Source organism: Halichoeres trimaculatus, unplaced genomic scaffold, assembly GCF_033239565.1.
Source record: "Halichoeres trimaculatus isolate MK-OKI-2021-1 unplaced genomic scaffold, fHalTri1.1 fHalTri1_scaffold_21, whole genome shotgun sequence".
NCBI classification, from domain to species: domain Eukaryota; kingdom Metazoa; phylum Chordata; class Actinopteri; order Labriformes; family Labridae; genus Halichoeres; species Halichoeres trimaculatus.
The window spans coordinates 2415529-2432817 of NW_027437199.1; the positions used below are offsets into that span (position 1 = coordinate 2415529).

The 17289-nt window shown below is 38.4% G+C and overlaps 1 protein-coding gene across 1 annotated transcript in view; it reads left to right on the forward strand.

The window, feature by feature from the left end:
• Nucleotides 1-15444, forward strand: part of prkcq (protein kinase C, theta) — a 29716-nt gene extending 14272 nt beyond the window's left edge. Inside the window, exons 3-18 of the mRNA XM_074698555.1 lie at nucleotides 960-1159; nucleotides 2044-2104; nucleotides 6554-6734; nucleotides 6823-6854; nucleotides 6952-7037; nucleotides 7389-7518; nucleotides 9027-9136; nucleotides 9237-9366; nucleotides 9454-9623; nucleotides 11813-11986; nucleotides 12064-12155; nucleotides 12248-12310; nucleotides 12443-12581; nucleotides 12663-12851; nucleotides 12941-13069; nucleotides 14529-15444. Coding sequence (XP_074554656.1) covers nucleotides 960-1159; nucleotides 2044-2104; nucleotides 6554-6734; nucleotides 6823-6854; nucleotides 6952-7037; nucleotides 7389-7518; nucleotides 9027-9136; nucleotides 9237-9366; nucleotides 9454-9623; nucleotides 11813-11986; nucleotides 12064-12155; nucleotides 12248-12310; nucleotides 12443-12581; nucleotides 12663-12851; nucleotides 12941-13069; nucleotides 14529-14687 — 2045 coding nt within the window. The 3' untranslated portion in view covers nucleotides 14688-15444. The remainder of the gene's footprint in view (nucleotides 1-959; nucleotides 1160-2043; nucleotides 2105-6553; nucleotides 6735-6822; nucleotides 6855-6951; nucleotides 7038-7388; nucleotides 7519-9026; nucleotides 9137-9236; nucleotides 9367-9453; nucleotides 9624-11812; nucleotides 11987-12063; nucleotides 12156-12247; nucleotides 12311-12442; nucleotides 12582-12662; nucleotides 12852-12940; nucleotides 13070-14528) is intronic.
• Nucleotides 15445-17289: the final 1845 nt, after the last annotated feature.

Sequence of the window (17289 nt, forward strand, 5' to 3'; positions counted from 1 at the left end):
TAAATGTATAAAAACTATAAAATATAATTTCTCTTTTTGAAAAAAAAATTAAAAAGAATTCCTGTTATAATTCTCTGAGTTAGAGTAAACTGTGCAAAACAAAGTTTGTCTTTTTCTTAAAAGTGCAAGCAAAATTACATTTTATCTAGAAAATCAAAAATGAAATTAAAGGATAAAAGGATCATTTCTGTTTCCAGAAATGAGAGAAAAGAGAACGACCACTGGAAAAAACACGTCATAAATACAAGGAATACATGAAGCCACCCGACAAACCTTTTTTAGCCTCGTTACAGTGAGAAATCTCACAAACACATCTCCAAAGACTCACAAACATTTTCTGTGGTCTGCAGATCATCAAGTCTCTGAACGCTTCATGTGAGGATCTTTTGGTTTGGTCTGTGTTGGTTCTGGCGCCCCCTGTGGGGAAAAGGGTGTATCCACTCCTGGCTGATTTTGTCTTGAAACTTTTGGGGACAGAAAAATCCCACCACGCCGGTTTTCTCGTCAAGTATAAGACCAACAAGTTAAAGCGCTGCCGGGATTTGCATCTTGTTTTAGATCAAAGTCAAACTAACGACTGAAACTCATCGTAACACGTTCTGAAACAGCTGTGACAGGAAGTAGTGTGTCGTCAGCCGTAGTAGAAAGACAGTTAAATTAAGCAGAGGTCTAAAATAAGAAAGAGGGAAGCAGGAGGGGAACAAAGAGTCAGATGTCACAGATGAGTTAGAAAATACAGCGCAGTGAGAAGTAAACACACGGTGACGCTCAGAGTAATTTCAGGTCATCGCTGAGCTCACAGGTCTGCACAGAAAACCCACAGGAAGTGGTGAAGGAATCACTGATGTCCACAAACTGGTGAAACTGGTTTATTCCAACATGACCAAACTCTATCTCTGAGGTCAGAGCGTCAAAGAGATGTACGATGACCCGTTTCTTTGCTCCTTTTGGTTGTACAGAAAAAGGTCAAGTCTACAAGCAGAAGAAGCCCACCATGTACCCTCCGTGGAGCACCACGTTCGACGCCCACGTCCACCGCGGCCGCATCATGCACGTGATGGTGAAGGACCGGACGGCCGAGCTGAAGTCGGAGGCCACGGTGGCGCTGGACTCGCTCGCAACACGATGCAAGAAAGAAAACGGCAAGCTGGAGATCTGGGTGAGTGTCGAACGACGTGTGTGTGTGTGTGTGTGTGTGTGTGTGTTTTATTTACCGGCCAGCTGTTTGGCTGCTTCAGCAAAAATCCAGATGTGCTGCCTCACTTTGGGGTCAAAAAGCCAAACGTATTAATCCGTAATCCACCTTTTAGACACACAAAAAGCCAACCTGCTCGTCCATTTGTGGGGGAGAGGATCATCACGTGAAGCGTTCAGGAAACTGAGATTCTGTGTAACTCTGAAAAAGAGTTCAGAAATCTCTTTATCTCGACTTTATCCTCATCTCTTTAGCATTCAAGCTAATACCGTCTCCTTCTCACCCTGAGTTGTGACATACTGATTATATTGATGTCACCAGGGTCACGGCGCTGCTCTTCCTCGTTTTATTTCTAACTCATGACTCCACTCCTTCCCTGGAAGAGATTTTAATTTCCCTGGAAAGATTTGGGCGACACCAGCGGCTCAGGACCAACTGCCTCTGAGAGTAACCGAGGAATCAAATAAACAAATAAAGTGGATAAGTCAAATCAAATATAGTCTGGGGCTGGATTTCCTCTACGCTCTGCTCCTGTGTGAGTTTGTTTGAGGCACACAGACAGAGAGAAGCCAAACTCTGTCCCAATCATCGCTGCGTTCACATCCTTCCCTTTTTTATTTTCTCATGAAGTTCAGGCTTAAAATATTCCTGAACAAACCAAACAGCTCTATCTGGAAACCAAAAACCACACGCAGCACATTTTCAGCTCCAGTCCTAAATATCTAGACGATCTTATCGACTTGAGAACGACGTCTGCCCACTGTGATTACATTTATTTTAATATGCACCAGTAACAAAAAGTAAACTCCCTGTGAGCCAATAAACCTGATTCTGATTTTCCTCCTCAGCTGGAGCTGAAGCCACTGGGCCGTCTGCTGATGGAGGCCAGATACTACCTGGAGAAAAGTGGTGAGTAGAGATTTTAAACCACCCAACGTAACTTTATGTGGTTAATTGGTTAAAGATCGAAAAAAGAAAAAAAAAGGAGACACTTTGTAAAAAAACTATAAGAAATAACTTGTGTTTGTAAAACCAGGGAAAAAAGCAACAACAAATGGACAATCTGTATCATCTGGGATATTTTTTCTAATCAATATTAGTTCATTTTACAGATTGGCTAAAAAAAAAAGTGTCCACAAAAAAATAAAAAAATAATAATTTATCTTTTTTTTTCTTTCTTTTTTTTGGAGGAGGAGTTCGTGATCTTTGTTTTTTATGAAAAAGAAGAATAATTTATTATGATAATTCAATTTATAATATATAAAATGCAGATTTTTTTAGGTTGTTTCAAGGGGCTGGTACCTAATATTTTACGATAAAGAATTAGAAAAAAATTAAGATTTAAAAAAAAAAAAAAAAAAAGATGATATAGCCAAAATGCTACAAGATTTAAGTCATAAAGTCATGACAATAAATTTCTTATATTACAGAATTTTTGAGCAAATGTCATGAGATTACGAGTCATAATGTTAAGACAGATAGTGACGGTGTGATGATGCCAGGTTAAATTCGTGAGGTTGCAGATTCAGGTTGTATTGTTGCGACAAAACAGACGTTATTCTCTTCAAAAAAAAGTTGTAATGTGACAAAATCAAAGTTTTAGTGTTACAAGATTAAAGTCGCAATGTAACAAGATTATACAATATAACTTTATTATGTTACAAGGTCAAAGTGGTGATAGTACGATGATAAAGTTATGCCATGAAATTTAAATTTGTAATTCTCAGTGTTGTAATGATGCAAGATTTAAGTTCTAATGTTCAAAGAAATCATTTTGGATTATCAAAATAAAAGTTTTAACACCATAAATACCATGAGAATAGAGTCGTACTGTTGTGACAATCAAAAAGTTGTAACGTTACAGAATTATAGCCCTGATATATGACAGTAAACTAGCAGTGAGATAAAATTAAAGTCACAAAGTTACGGCAAAAACTCTAATTCTACAAGATTAAAGTCGTAATGTGATAAGAATAAAGTTATGTCATGAAATAAAACTTTCAATACCAAAAGAAAAAAGTTGTGATGATTTGAGTTTAATGTTGAAACACTTCAAAAAACAAGACATCACATCATAAGCCTTCTGCAACTTTAAGTTGTTGTTTTTTTTATCTTTTTTAAATTGTATTATTTTATTTTTTTGTATATATATATTTTTTTCTAACTAACTATTTATGGCACTGAGAGGAGTGGCTCTCCAATCTCGTCGTGCTTTGTGTATAATGAGAATAAAGGTCATTCTGATTCTGATTCTTATTCTGTTAAGACAGTTTGAAGTTTAAACATAACAGGAAAATTCTAGTGCTTATAGATTTAAATCATAATTTCAGAAAAATTAAATTGTATTGTTACAAAAAGAGATGAAACATAACGAGGAAAAAGTCCAAACTAAACAAAACTTGAAGTCAAGTGAAATGTAATCATATAAAAATGAAGCTGTGATGATGATTAGAGATGTAACATTTAGATAATTAAGGCTCTAGTGGGGAATTCTCATTTTGTGTTGATGTTGGCGCCCCCTGTGGACAAAGCTGTGCCTTTCACCTCTTATCCCAGTTTTAACACTAGAAGGTTTCCCTTCTCAGAAATTTTGGCCTGGGAAAATTTTAAAAGCCCATCAGCTCTTCTGCTCTGAATGAGAGGTTCAAGAAACATTCATCCACTCGTCCATTCATTCATTTACTTGCTTACTCTGATTTTTAGGAGGATTGAAAATGATAAAACACTCTATAAATACAAAAAATGACATCATAAGACAGAAGCCATCATCCAGATTGTCCGTGTAGTCCCTGAAAAGCCGAAAGGCATCCCGGCTGTAATCTTCCAAGCCTGATTACATTTTCAGAATAAAATAGAAACTGAATTCCTGCAGAGCGCTGGCTCAACAGATGCGTCCTCCTCGTTTCACGGCTGCTTCCCTGACATTTACACCCGAGGTGTCACCGAGGAGGACTTGTTATGTTTCTATAAATAGAGTCAGCTAATAGGAAATAACTGCTCAGAACAACAGGTGGCACAGAGCGGGGTACAAAGAGACGGGGGAAGAGCCTGGGGAACTCCCTCCTGATATTTACACACACAACAAACACCGAACAAGGTTTTTAACACAACCAGCTAGTTTAATGTGGTTAAAAGTCTCCTCTCTAATCAGGTATGATGTTTCTTAAAAAGAGAAACTGTGAAGGTTAAAGATCACTTCCAGTCTTTGTCAGTTTGTTGCTTTGCTGTCGACATCTGGTCACTGTGACTTTGAACAACGCTCTTTTTACATCACTTTTCATTATTGGGTTTAAAGAAGGGGTATTGTGTGATTATTCAGCTTTATTCTAGCTTTTGTGTGATTTACAGCTAAAAAATATACACCTATTTTTAGGGTTACCAATGTTTTAGTCTCTGCCTGGAGTGTTTTGTTTTAGCTGCTGTCTCTTTAAGGAAACCCCCCTTCCTTCTGATTGGCCAGCTCTGTATAGGCCTTTGAAGGGCGGAGCTCTGGGCAGACCTTGGTGTTTGAGGCCCAACCCTTGAATGTGTTACAAAGCAGTGAAGAGAGCCTCATGTATTAACCTCATAATTTTAGGTAATCTCGTCAAGATCTTGTGTTTTTGTTTTGTTTTTTAATTGAGCATTTCGATCAATTCACAGTCAGATTCAGTGATTTAGAACCACCCAACGTAACTTTTTTTGATTGATTGGTTAAAGATACAAAAAGAGGAGACACTATGTAAAATAATAAAATAAAATCACTTGTGTTTGTAAAACCAGGAAAAAAAAGCAACAAAGGGACGATCTTTATAATCTGGGATAATTTTTATTGTCAAATTTAGTTCATTTCACAGATCGGCTGAAAAAAACTTGTCCACAAAAAAAAAAAGAAAATAAAATAATAATGATTTATCCTTTTTTTGGGGGGGAGGAGTTTTTGCTCTTTGTTTTATATGAAAAAAAAGAATAATTTATTAATGCAGATTTTTTTGAGTTTGTTTCAAAGGGACAGTACCTAAAATTTTATGATAACAAAAAACAATGAATATATTTCTTAAAAATAAAAAATTGAATAATAATAGTAATAATAATAATAATAATAATAATAATAATCATAATAATAATAGTAATAATTTATTAATGCAGATTTTTTTTAGTTTGTTTCAAGAAGTCAGTATTTAATATTTTACGACAGAGAATTAGAAAAAATTAAGATGAAAAAGAAATGATAAAGCTAAGATTTAAGTCACAAAGTCGTAACAATAAATTTGTTTTATTACAGAATTTTTAACGAAATATTACGAGATTAAAGTCGTAAAGTAAAGACAGTTAGTGATAATGTGATGATGCCAAGTAAAATTTGTGATGCTACAGTTTCAGGTCAAAACAGACTTAATTCTCTCCAAACAAAGTTGTAATATGACAAAATTAAAGTTTAACTGTTACAAGATTAAAGCAGCAAGAATATACAATATAGTGTTGTTATTTTACAATGATAAAGTTATGCCACAAAAGTCAAATTTGTAATTCTCAAAGAATGGAGTTGTGATGCTGCAAGATTAAAGTCCTAATGTTTAAAAAAATCATCTATAATTATCGAAATTAAAATTTTGACACTACAAATATCATGAGAACAGAGTTGTAATGTTGTGACGTTATGAGGATTATTTTGTGATGATACAAGGTAAAAGTTATGTTACAAAATTAAAGTCCTAATAAATGACAGTAAACTAGTGATTAGTTAAAATTAAATTCTAACGTCCATAATTATTAATTTTTATTCATGTTCAAAGAATCAGAGAGATTAATACCCCTCTTTAAAGAGGATAAATATTTAAGGCTAGCTGTTAGCTCATGCCTCTGTTTTTGCTGCTAAACTCGGTTAAATTTTTGTCCAAACTCAGACCTTGTGCAGATTTTACATCAGATTAGTTCACACTAAAAACGAATCTCTATTTCCAAACCAAAAACCACCAACTGCTCCGTGCTAAGAGGTGATAAGTTATTGTTTACGTACGGTAGTTGTCATCTATAACCAGAGCTGCAGCTCCAGCTAGTGGCTGGAGGCTGCAGTACAGCTCAGACACAGCATGCCCCCATTTCAGATCACTCAATAAAAGCTACATAACGACTCAAACAAATCATGAAGTATGAGGTTTAAAAAAAGGAAAACGTGGGAACAAACCTTAAATCTTAAAGCTAAAAGGATTTCATGAAACTAAAAGTGACAGGGAGCAACAAAGAGCACAAACGCCTCCATTACGAGAAGTTAGATCTTTAACGACATCGAGGTGAGAAACCAAACCATGGTGTGATATCTGCTCTGAAAGAAGCAACGTTTCGTCTTCTCTGTTGATGTGGTCCGATGTGTTTCAGACGCTGCAGGCCAGACTGACGGAGAACCCGAGTCTGAGCCGGAAAGAGAGGGTCTGTTCGCCCTGCACCACCGACGAGGAGCCATCAAACAGGCCAAAGTCCACGTCGTCAAGTGTCACGAGTTCAGCGCCACCTTCTTCCCTCAGCCCACTTTCTGCTCGGTCTGCAAAGAGTTCGTCTGGTACGTTACACACTCAGAAATCTCTAATTAAAGTTTCATTTCCTGCAACATCCTCTGAGTCATTTCAACCTGGTTTCATCCACCGCAGGGGTCTCAACAAGCAGGGCTACCAGTGCAGACGTGAGTTATTTCCCCCGACCTTCAGGATGGAAAAGTCCCATTCGACTTTTTTCCTCTTCTTGTGTTACTCACAGCCGTATCGTGTTGTTTTTTTCAGAATGCAACGCAGCTATTCACAAAAAATGCATCGACAAAGTCATCGCCAAGTGCACGGGTTCAGCCATTAACAGCAAAGAGACCATGGTGAGGGGTTTTCAGACTCTTTGTTCCCATTAATCAGCCAACGTTTCAATCCCAAGGCTGCACGAGCCAGAGATGTGTGAAGTTGTGGTTATTCTGCGTCTAATAAATGCATCATTACGCTGATGTTTTTATCTGAGCGGCTGCTTTTATCTCCTTTTGTTTCACTGTGTAAGCCACGTGCGATCTGAGTTCACACGGTGAAATCAAAAGAGGATAAAAACCTCAGAGAGAATAAAGGACCGAGCTGAAAACTCTGTCAGAGCAGGAAGTGAGTGGAATCTGCTTTATAAAGGTGTGTGATGTGGTGTGTGTGTGTGTGTGTGTGTGTGTGTGTATGTGTGTGTTCTGCAGATCCACAAGGAGCGCTTCAAGATCGACATGCCGCACAGGTTCAAAGTTTACAACTACAAGAGTCCGACTTTCTGCGAACACTGTGGGACTCTGCTGTGGGGGCTCGCCAAGCAGGGGCTGAAATGTGAGGGTGAGAGGACACACACACACACAAAGACACACACACACACACACACACACACACACACACACACAATTCTTTGTCTGGAATAGTTGGCGGGGGTGAATTACAGTGGGGCTGTCTGCGTAGTAGAGACTGTGAGGGATTCTGGGAAAATCTGAGTGGAGCTTGGTGACAAAAATAATAATATTTTCTTTTCTTTCGAGAGTCTAATCACTTCTTGACTCTACCTCCAGACATATTTTACAATCCCCAAAGAAAATACACGAGAACAGCAGCTGTTAATCATCATTAAACATGACGTAAAACCTCATTTTTAACCTCGTATAACTATTGAAAAAAAACTTTTCAGAAAAAAAGATGACTTGAATATAAGGCAGCCAAATGATATCTTCAAATCACCACAACAATCAGACGTGAGAAACATTTCTACCAGGTGGATTAATTTTTTTAAAGTTTAGCCACAGCCCATCTGGAATGACTGGGGAGATGGATTTTTTAACCTATACTGCAGCCAGCCACCAGGGGGAGCAGTTTTTGTGGAGACCTCACTTTGAGCCGAGCGAGATGACATCCATTTTTATTTTTACAGTCTATGGTCACAGTTCTTATAGACAGACAAAGAGAGAAGGAGGGGAGAGAAAAAGAGGACAAGAAAAAGAAAGGAACAGGCCAGAGTCAGAGATAAAGAAAGAAAGATCTATAGAAAATATGGCTGAACGATTTTGGAAAATAATCTAATTGCGATTTTTTTTAAACCAATATTGCAATTTAGCATGCAATTTTTTTTTATTTTTTTATTTTATTTTATTTTTTTTGGGGGGGGGGTTATCTTCTACATTATTCACTTAACACAAGCAATAACAGTCATAAAGACTTAGACCTGGCTTAACCTGATCGGGAAGTAGCATTTCAAATACCAGGCAGATATCTAGGAGGGACACTTTTTCGAGATCAGTTTCCACAGTAACTTTAAAGAGAGAAGGAAAGTGAGAGAAGAGAGAAAGAAGGAAGGAAACAGTGGGAGAGAGAAAAAGAGAAAAAATAGAAATAGAGAGCATTAAGAAAAGACGAAGATGGAGCAAAGGAAAGAAACTGTCCACCGTCCTCCTTTAAACTCTTTAAACTCTGTGTCGATGTTTCTGGAGGAGCTCAGTTCATCTCACTGTCATTGTTAAAACTTCCTGAACCATCAAACCAACTCCTCGCCATAATGTCCGTCTGTTAACGTGTGAGCAAAGTGACCGAGCATGCTCAGAGAAGACACATGATCTCCCTCCAACAGCTGGTCACACATCATCCCCTCAGAAACATGAAGCACATACTCTGCATGGCTCAGATGTTGGAGCTGAAACCCAGCAGCTGCTCCAGCAGCTGGACGCGGGAGTGAAATTAATCACATTTACACAGCGAGGCGACGAGCTGATGATGCATGACGACGTGTAGAAAAACGTCAGAAAAATACTCAACTTTCACATTTTCTGACTTTACAACCTGTGACTGTGTATTTCCTGCAGAATGCGGCATGAACGTGCATCACAAGTGTCAGAAGAAAGTAGCAAACCTCTGCGGAGTGAACCAGAAACTGATGGCTGAAGCTCTGGCTATCATCGGGAGCAAACAGCAGGTCACACACACACACACACACACACACTCACACACCTAAACCTGTCTGTAAGCGCCAAACACAGCATGATGCTGATGTCAGTCCTACCTTGCGTCTTCAGGCCAGAAGCACCAAAGATTCAGACATCATCAGTCGGGAAGGTCCGGTCAGCGTGGAGCAGCCGGGCGTGGTTCGAGCTCCGTCCGGGTTAGTAACAGGTGTTCCCGCCACAGCTGCACCTGCGAACAGAGGTACACACCTTCAACGTCTCACTCTTTAAAAGTCTGTCACTGCTCTCTTTAAAGTCTTTTTAACTTCACGTGTTTCCTGACCTGCAGAGACGCAGGGCGTGTCATGGGACGGACCTGCAGACGTCAGCAGGTCGATCACCGAGGAGGTGCCGGATGAAGAGCCGCTGTACGCCGTCCCGAGGAAGGAGCACCAACTCAGATTCAGCGTCGAGGACTTCACCTTGCACAAGATGCTCGGGAAAGGCAGCTTTGGGAAGGTGAAGGAGACATGTTGGGAAAGTTTGCATCAATACAAGACTAGGGGAACATTCAGGTTTATACAAAGTGAAACAATCTGTGCTTTGTTTGCTTCATATTCTGTTCGTTTGCAAAGTATAAATTAGCAAGCTTCAGCTCTGATGAATGATATTTCTGCTCCTTTCATGTGGGTCATGTGACTTTGGAGCAAACCATTGCTGATTTATAGGGTTTTTAAAGGGTAACACGGTTAACGCTTATTTCTCAGACACACATAAAATTAATTATTGGTGTCGCTTTATATTAAGGTCCTGTAATAAGCATTAATAAGACCTTTGTGAGTACTTATAAGATGCTTATTCACATTATTATTTGTTTATAAGACTATATAACTGCTTAATAAGTGTTTAATAAGGTCATTGTAAGGGTAAGGCCCCACAGGTTAGGTTTAGGCATGGGGCCCTGAATGGTAAGGTTTAGTCATGGGGCCCTGAATGGTTAGGTCTAGGCATGGGGCCCTAAATGTTTAGGTTTAGGCATGGGGCCTTGAACGGTTAGGTTTAGGCATGGGGCCCTGAACGGTTAGGTTTAGGCATGGGGCCCTAAATGTTTAGGTTTAGGCATGGGGCCCTAAACGGTTAGATTTAGGCATGGGGCCCTGAATGGTTAGGTCTAGGCATGGGGCCCTGAATGGTTAGGTTTAGGCATGGGGCCCTGAATGGTTAGGTCTAGGCATGGGGCCCTGAATGGTTAGGTTTAGGCATGGGGCCCTGAATGGTTAGGTTTAGGCATGGGGCCCTGAATGGTTAGGTTTAGGCATGGGGCCCTGAATGGTTAGGTTTAGGCATGGGGCCCTGAACGGTCAGGTTTAGGCATGGGGCCCTGAATGGTTAGGTCTAGGCATGGGGCCCTAAATGGTTAGGTCTAGGCATGGGGCCCTGAATGGTTAGGTTTAGGCATGGGGCCCTGAATGGTTAGGTTTAGGCATGGGGCCCTGAATGGTTAGGTTTAGGCATGGGGCCCTGAATGGTTAGGTTAAGGCATGGCGCCCTGAATGGTTAGGACTAGGCATGGTGCCCTGAATGGTTAGGATTAGGCATGGGGCCCTGAACGGTCAGGTTTAGGCATGGGGCCCTGAATGGTTAGGTTTAGGCATGGGGCCCTGAATGGTTAGGATTAGGCATGGGGCCCTGAATGGTTAGGTTTAGGCATGGGGCCGGGAACGGTTAGGTTTAGGCATGGGGCCCTGAATGGTTAGGTTTAGGCATGGCGCCCTGAATGGTTAGGTTTAGGCATGGGGCCCTGAATGGTTAGGTTTAGGCATGGGGCCCTGAATGGTTAGGTTTAGGCATGGGGCCCTGAATGGTTAGGTTTAGGCATGGGGCCCTGAATGGTTAGGTTTAGGCATGGGGCCCTGAATGGTTGATCTAGGCATGGGGCCCTGAATATTTAGATCTAGGCATGGGGCCCTGAACAGTTTGATTTAGGTATGGGGCCCTGATTGGTTAGGATTAGGCATGGGGCCCTGATTGGTTAGGATTAGGCATGGGGCCCTGAATGGTTAGGTTTAGGCATAGGGCCCTGAATGGTTAGGTTTAGGCATGGGGCCCTGAATGGTTAGGTTTAGGGGTAGGGCTCATGAGAGACAAAAGCAGAAGACAAAAAACAAAGAGGGTTAGGGTTAGGTTCCATATAGCTTATAGATTAAGTTGTCTTGTAGTGACTATTACCGAATTATTTTATCTAAATTGATTATTAAAATAGTTTTAAAAATAGCTTTGTCATGTTTCAATGATTATTTTGGAGAAATAATACCGTATGATGTAGTCTAGTGTTAATTTTGAAAAGAAAACTTAAGATTTGGGAAATCAGACAGCACAAAAACTGCAAATTTCAACACATGATTTGCATTTTTTGCTAAAGAAATGATGGAACCTGTTAACTTTCTGTATTAATAAAAATGAAATATCAGCCAAATGACCCACTGGAACTTATATTTAGTAAAATTGATGGTGGGTTTAGATTTTTGCATCTCTGAGATATTCTGTTTTTGCTGGTGCAGCCAGATAAAACCACTGATTTCTTTTTAGCTGTGATGTAGGTGGATTTTTACATCAGCAGGCGAAGGGGGCGTAAGAAATGAGTGGACAACAGAAAGAAAAATATAAACCTTCAAGCCTCGTGAGTGTTTTTCTGGCTTTGCTTCCAGGTGTTTTTAGCAGAGCTGAAAAGAAGCGGGCAGTTTTACGCGGTGAAGGCGCTGAAGAAGGACGTGGTGCTGATGGACGATGACGTGGAGTGCACCATGGTGGAGAGGAGGGTGCTGTCTTTAGCCTGGGAGAACCCGTTTCTCACACACCTGCACTGCACCTTTCAGACCAAGGTGAGAGTCATGTCTACCTGAACACCTGCAGCTCGATGTGTTAACGTCAGCTGACGCCCCTTTGTTTCTGTGCACAGGAGAATCTGTTCTTTGTGATGGAGTATCTGAATGGAGGCGACCTCATGTTCCACATCCAAAACTGTCACAAGTTCGACCTGCACAGAGCCACGTACGAATCCCCAAAACACCTCGACATCTCCAGAGATACAGAACGAGGAACGCTAACACACCCTGTGCTTTCTTCTTTGTGTCTTCCTCCAGTTTCTACTCAGCAGAGATCATATGTGGGCTCCAGTTCCTGCACTCTAAAGGAGTCATCTACAGGTAGCGTCTAAGTATAACCAGACCCAGAACTGAAACTGAGGATGAGTAATACTCAAGAGACTGAGCGGTGAACCGTTTCCTGTATATGTTTTTAAAACATAACGTTGTTTACATCCTCCTCTTCCTCTGCAGAGATCTGAAGCTGGATAACGTCCTGTTGGACTCTGAGGGTCACATAAAGATAGCAGACTTCGGCATGTGCAAGGAGAACATGTACGACGAGTCACGGACGTCGACCTTCTGTGGGACGCCGGACTACATTGCCCCAGAGGTAATATCACACACACACACACACACACACACACAAAGTGAAAGTGAAAGCAGCCTGCTTCATCAAACGGTGTGGTTTTAGATCCTGCTGGGTCAGAAGTACAACAGCTCAGTGGACTGGTGGTCGTTTGGAGTGCTGCTGTACGAGATGCTGATTGGTCAGTCACCGTTTCACGGCCGCGATGAAGAGGAGCTGTTCCAGTCAATACGAACGGACAACCCCGTTTATCCCCGCTGGCTCACCAAAGACGCCAAAGACATCCTGGTCAAGGTCAGACAGCACAGCCATCCAAACGTGTTAGCAGAGTTTGCTGCCAAGTCAAGCCTAACAATCACATCCTGTGTGTGTTTGTGCTGCAGCTGTTTGTCAGAGAGCCTGAGGAGCGTCTGGGGGTGAAGGGAAACATCAGAGAACACGGTTTCTTCAGCAGCACCGACTGGACGGCGCTGGAACAACGGCAGGTGACGCCGCCCTTCAAGCCAACCTTGGTAAGCACATCCACGGCCCGGTAGACTTTCTGTATTCGAGCATTTGCATACTGAAACTTCAGTCATATGTTGTGTTCAAGTTGTAGTGCAGCCCCTGGCCTCTGGCTAAGGCTGTTTTCTCAGATAAAGGCTACAACTATAAAGCTATAAAGCTCTACTACCTGGATTTAACAAGGCACAGATGACAGATTGCAACTTGTAGCATGATGTGGTTTGTCAGTATGTTGAACGAGTACATGTAGAAAAAGTTGCAAGTGGGTTTTGTCTGGTTAAAGTAACATGTTTTTATAATTAACAAAATTACAACTGTTATTTCCCAACATTCCTATTCTTATAATTTTTGTAATAACTGTAACAATTTAAGTAAAATTCCAATTTTATTTCGGTGACATTATGGCTTAATTTTTTATCACAGCCCAGTTTTATTTCACAATGTTGTGACTATTTTTTTACATGAGTCAAACTTCAAATTTGTGGAATGATAATTTTTTTAAACAATCTTACAACTGTATTTTTGTTAAATTATGACTTTCTTTTCACAATATGTTGACTTCAACTTTGCAACTATCTGACTTTAAATCACAAAAGCTATATTTATTTTATTTTTCACAATCTTTTTATTTAATTTTTGGCACTAGACACATACTTATGCATACATAAGTGAAAAAGCAAAGGCATTCAAAATAAATAAATTAGTGATAAATTAGTGATAAGCCAACAAAATAAAACTGAGAAAAACAAGAAGATAATTCATTATAATTATAAATACTACAACTACTACCACTACTACTACTATTACTACTACTACTACTCATAATAATAATAATAATAATAATAATAATAATAATAATAATAATGATAATAATAACTAAATGGCAATAAAGTGAAATGAAATGTAAAATGGTTTTAAAAAAAATAAAATTAAGTTTAAAAAATTAAAGTAAAAAGACAAAAATATATAAAAAGAATTGATTTTATTTATTTTTACCTTTTAATATAATTTTTAATTTAATTATAATCACAAATAACAATTATGCTTGTAACATAGCAACTGTATACTGTAACATCAGGACTTCGTTATTGTGACATCATGACTATGTCTCCTAAGGCACATTTTTTTTTGTAACAAAACTTTTATTTCATAACATTAAGACTTTTAATTTGTAAAACTGGGACTTGATTTTTCATTCTGACCTATTTTTTGTGAGATTCCAAATAAATTTTGTTACATTCCGATTTTATTTCCATATTAAAGAACAATATAAAATGTGTTTTTTAACTATAAAGACTTTTTGCTCATATTTTCTATTTTTATTTTTTCACTGTAGCTCTTACTTTTGTTGTAATTACTTAACTAATTCTCATCATTAGCTACTAAAGCAACTTGTGAGACCGTGAAACTATTAGTGTTTTCTGAGTCATCGTATGTACTTAAATATTTTCCCCTTCACCCTCACAGTCGTCACCCAGTGACTGCAGCAATTTCGACAAAGAGTTCATCAACGAGAAGCCTCGGCTGTCGTGTGCTGACCGGACGCTCATCAACAGTGTGGACCAGACGATGTTCAGAAACTTCTCCTTCGTCAACCCGGGGATGAACCGCATTGCAGCCCACTGAAGAACCAACTGACAACCTACTACCTGCTAACGAGTCACAACCAGCACTTCATAACCGTAACTGAAACAAACTGGAGAGACTTCAGACCATGAATGTGACAAAACTCAGATATCAGTTAGAGAGCTACCAAGAGGGTGTAAAATCTATATGAAAGGAAGTATTTTTAAATCTGTCCAATTTAAAATTTCTAACTTAAGAACCAGACATTGCCCCCTTAAGTCCATCTTAAACCTTTCATAAAAATTGTTAAATATGTACAAATCTCAGACTAAATCATAACTCCATCACAAATACACACACTCTCCTTTATCATGAATTACCTCTAGAATGGAAGAAACCCAGCACCCTTGTCTTTGTGCGTTAAAGGGTGTGTTTATCTGTAGAAAACGTTAATAATTTAGGTGCCTCATAATCATTTATGAAGTTCAAACAATGCAAGCTAAACACATTTGATAACACCAACCTACAGCTGTGTTCATGTTATTGTTCATTTCTTATTCAAGCGCTCTACATTGGCTGTAAAAAGAACTTTCAGTCCTTTTTGTGTAAATAAATGTTGTGTAATTGTGTTGATATTCAGTGGACGTACTGTAGATCTGTTAGTGTGGAGCAGATAATAATTACAGGGTTTGTTTACGTGTGTTTTGTTATCGTACCTCAGGAGTTTTATTGATGCTGTAATTTGTATCAGCTACTTAAATCCCTGTACTGTAGACTTTATCGTTCTCATTATTGTAAACTCTGTACAATAAAAGGTGTCTTTTGTACATGCCTGCCTGTTTTAATGAGTGATAAACATGACTTAGCAGGATTACTGAGGGTGGAGAAAAAGGAAGTGAATTTGAGGTAAGTTTGTACCATGACTTTGGCTCTCTGTTGTTATATGATGCCTGCTGGGTAAATAACCATCACTGATTTTCTCTATAGGATTAAAAACTATAAAACAAAACCATTCATTTGACTTAAGACATTCTCTAACATCTGGTCTAAGATGAAGAGCACTTGGTTATTAGTTTTTCAATAGCCTTCTTGTTAGCCATCTTTAATCTGGGGCACAGACGTACTCATGCTAACTCTGAATTTAGCTTAACACCCTACAGTATTTCACTGCCAAGTATTAAAGTGACACAATAGCGTTAAAACACATTCTATTGCACGTATAACATGTAAAACGTAAGTTTGATACACCCCAGGTGTCCTCACTAATTTAACACTCACTGTTTAGCTAGCTCGCTAACAGCTAACGAGCTTCTAGCTAGCGAAACCGGCTAACGGCTAGCATAAAACCAAAACACAGCTTTTAAGCAGGAAAACGGACCGCACTTACCTCTTTTTTAGCAAATATCTCCTCAGAAAACGTCTTCTGAACGTTTTCACTGAAATGAAACATTCACAAAACCCTTTCAGCCGTTTTTAAATCGCTAAAAATACTATAATGTCTAAAAATATCGTCATCGTAGATGCTTTGTATTTTACGTCCTTTTTAACTGTACGTTAACTTGTCTTGATTTTTTTCCTCCGGTGGTAATCTAAATAAAATTAAATGACAAGTTTACCATTTTATCACAAAATTCTTTTTTTTTTTTTTTTTTTTTTTTTTACAGATTTTTTTTTTACAAACATTTTGACTTTGACTTGGCTACTTTTTGACTTTACATCACAAAACCTAAATTTTTTTTTTTTTTTTCACTCTCTTTATTTAATTTTTGTCACTAGAGGCATACTTATGCATACATGAGTGAAATAGAAAAGACATTCAAAATTAAATATATATGAAAATAAATCATACGGAGGAAAACAAGAAGATAAATTTTCTTGTTTTCCTCCGTTTTATTTTGTAGCAGTAGTATTAATAGTATTAATAGTAGTATAAATAGTAGTATTAATAATTATAATGAATTAATTCGTTATAGTTATTAATACTACTGCTACTACCACTACTACTACTACTTATAATAATAATAATAATAATAATAATAATAATAATAATAATAATAATAATAATTAATAATAATAATAGGTTAATGGCAATAAACTGTATTGAAATGTAAAATTAAGTTAAAAATAAAAAAAAATTAAAGTAAAAAGTAAAATATATATGAAAAGAACAAAATTCACATTTTTATCACAAAATGACTTTTTTTTTCTTTTTTTACAGATTTTTTTTTATCATTTCAAAGTCATTAAGTTTTGTTTTGTTTTTTTTTAACTCTATGGATGATTTTTTGTTTATCCATCCATTTAAATGAAAAGTCACAAGTTATAGCTTTTGGTTGGTTGAAACAACAACAAAAAATACTTCACTGAACATTGCCTTTTTTTTCCTTTCATAATAGTCAAGTTGCAGCAATGTCATCAAAATACCAAGACTTAAATATTGAATATTATTTTTCTAAATGTTAGGGGGTGTCATATTTTGAACATTGTCCCCTCTGGGTTTAACTCTAAGGCAGGGGTGGCCAACCTGTGGCTCGCGAACTGCATGTGGCTCTTTGCTCTTCGATCCATTTTTTAAAAAATATATAGTTATGAGTAGCGGTGTGCTGATTAATCTAAACTATCTATAAATGGATGCCAACGTTGGGATCAGTTGGGATTGATA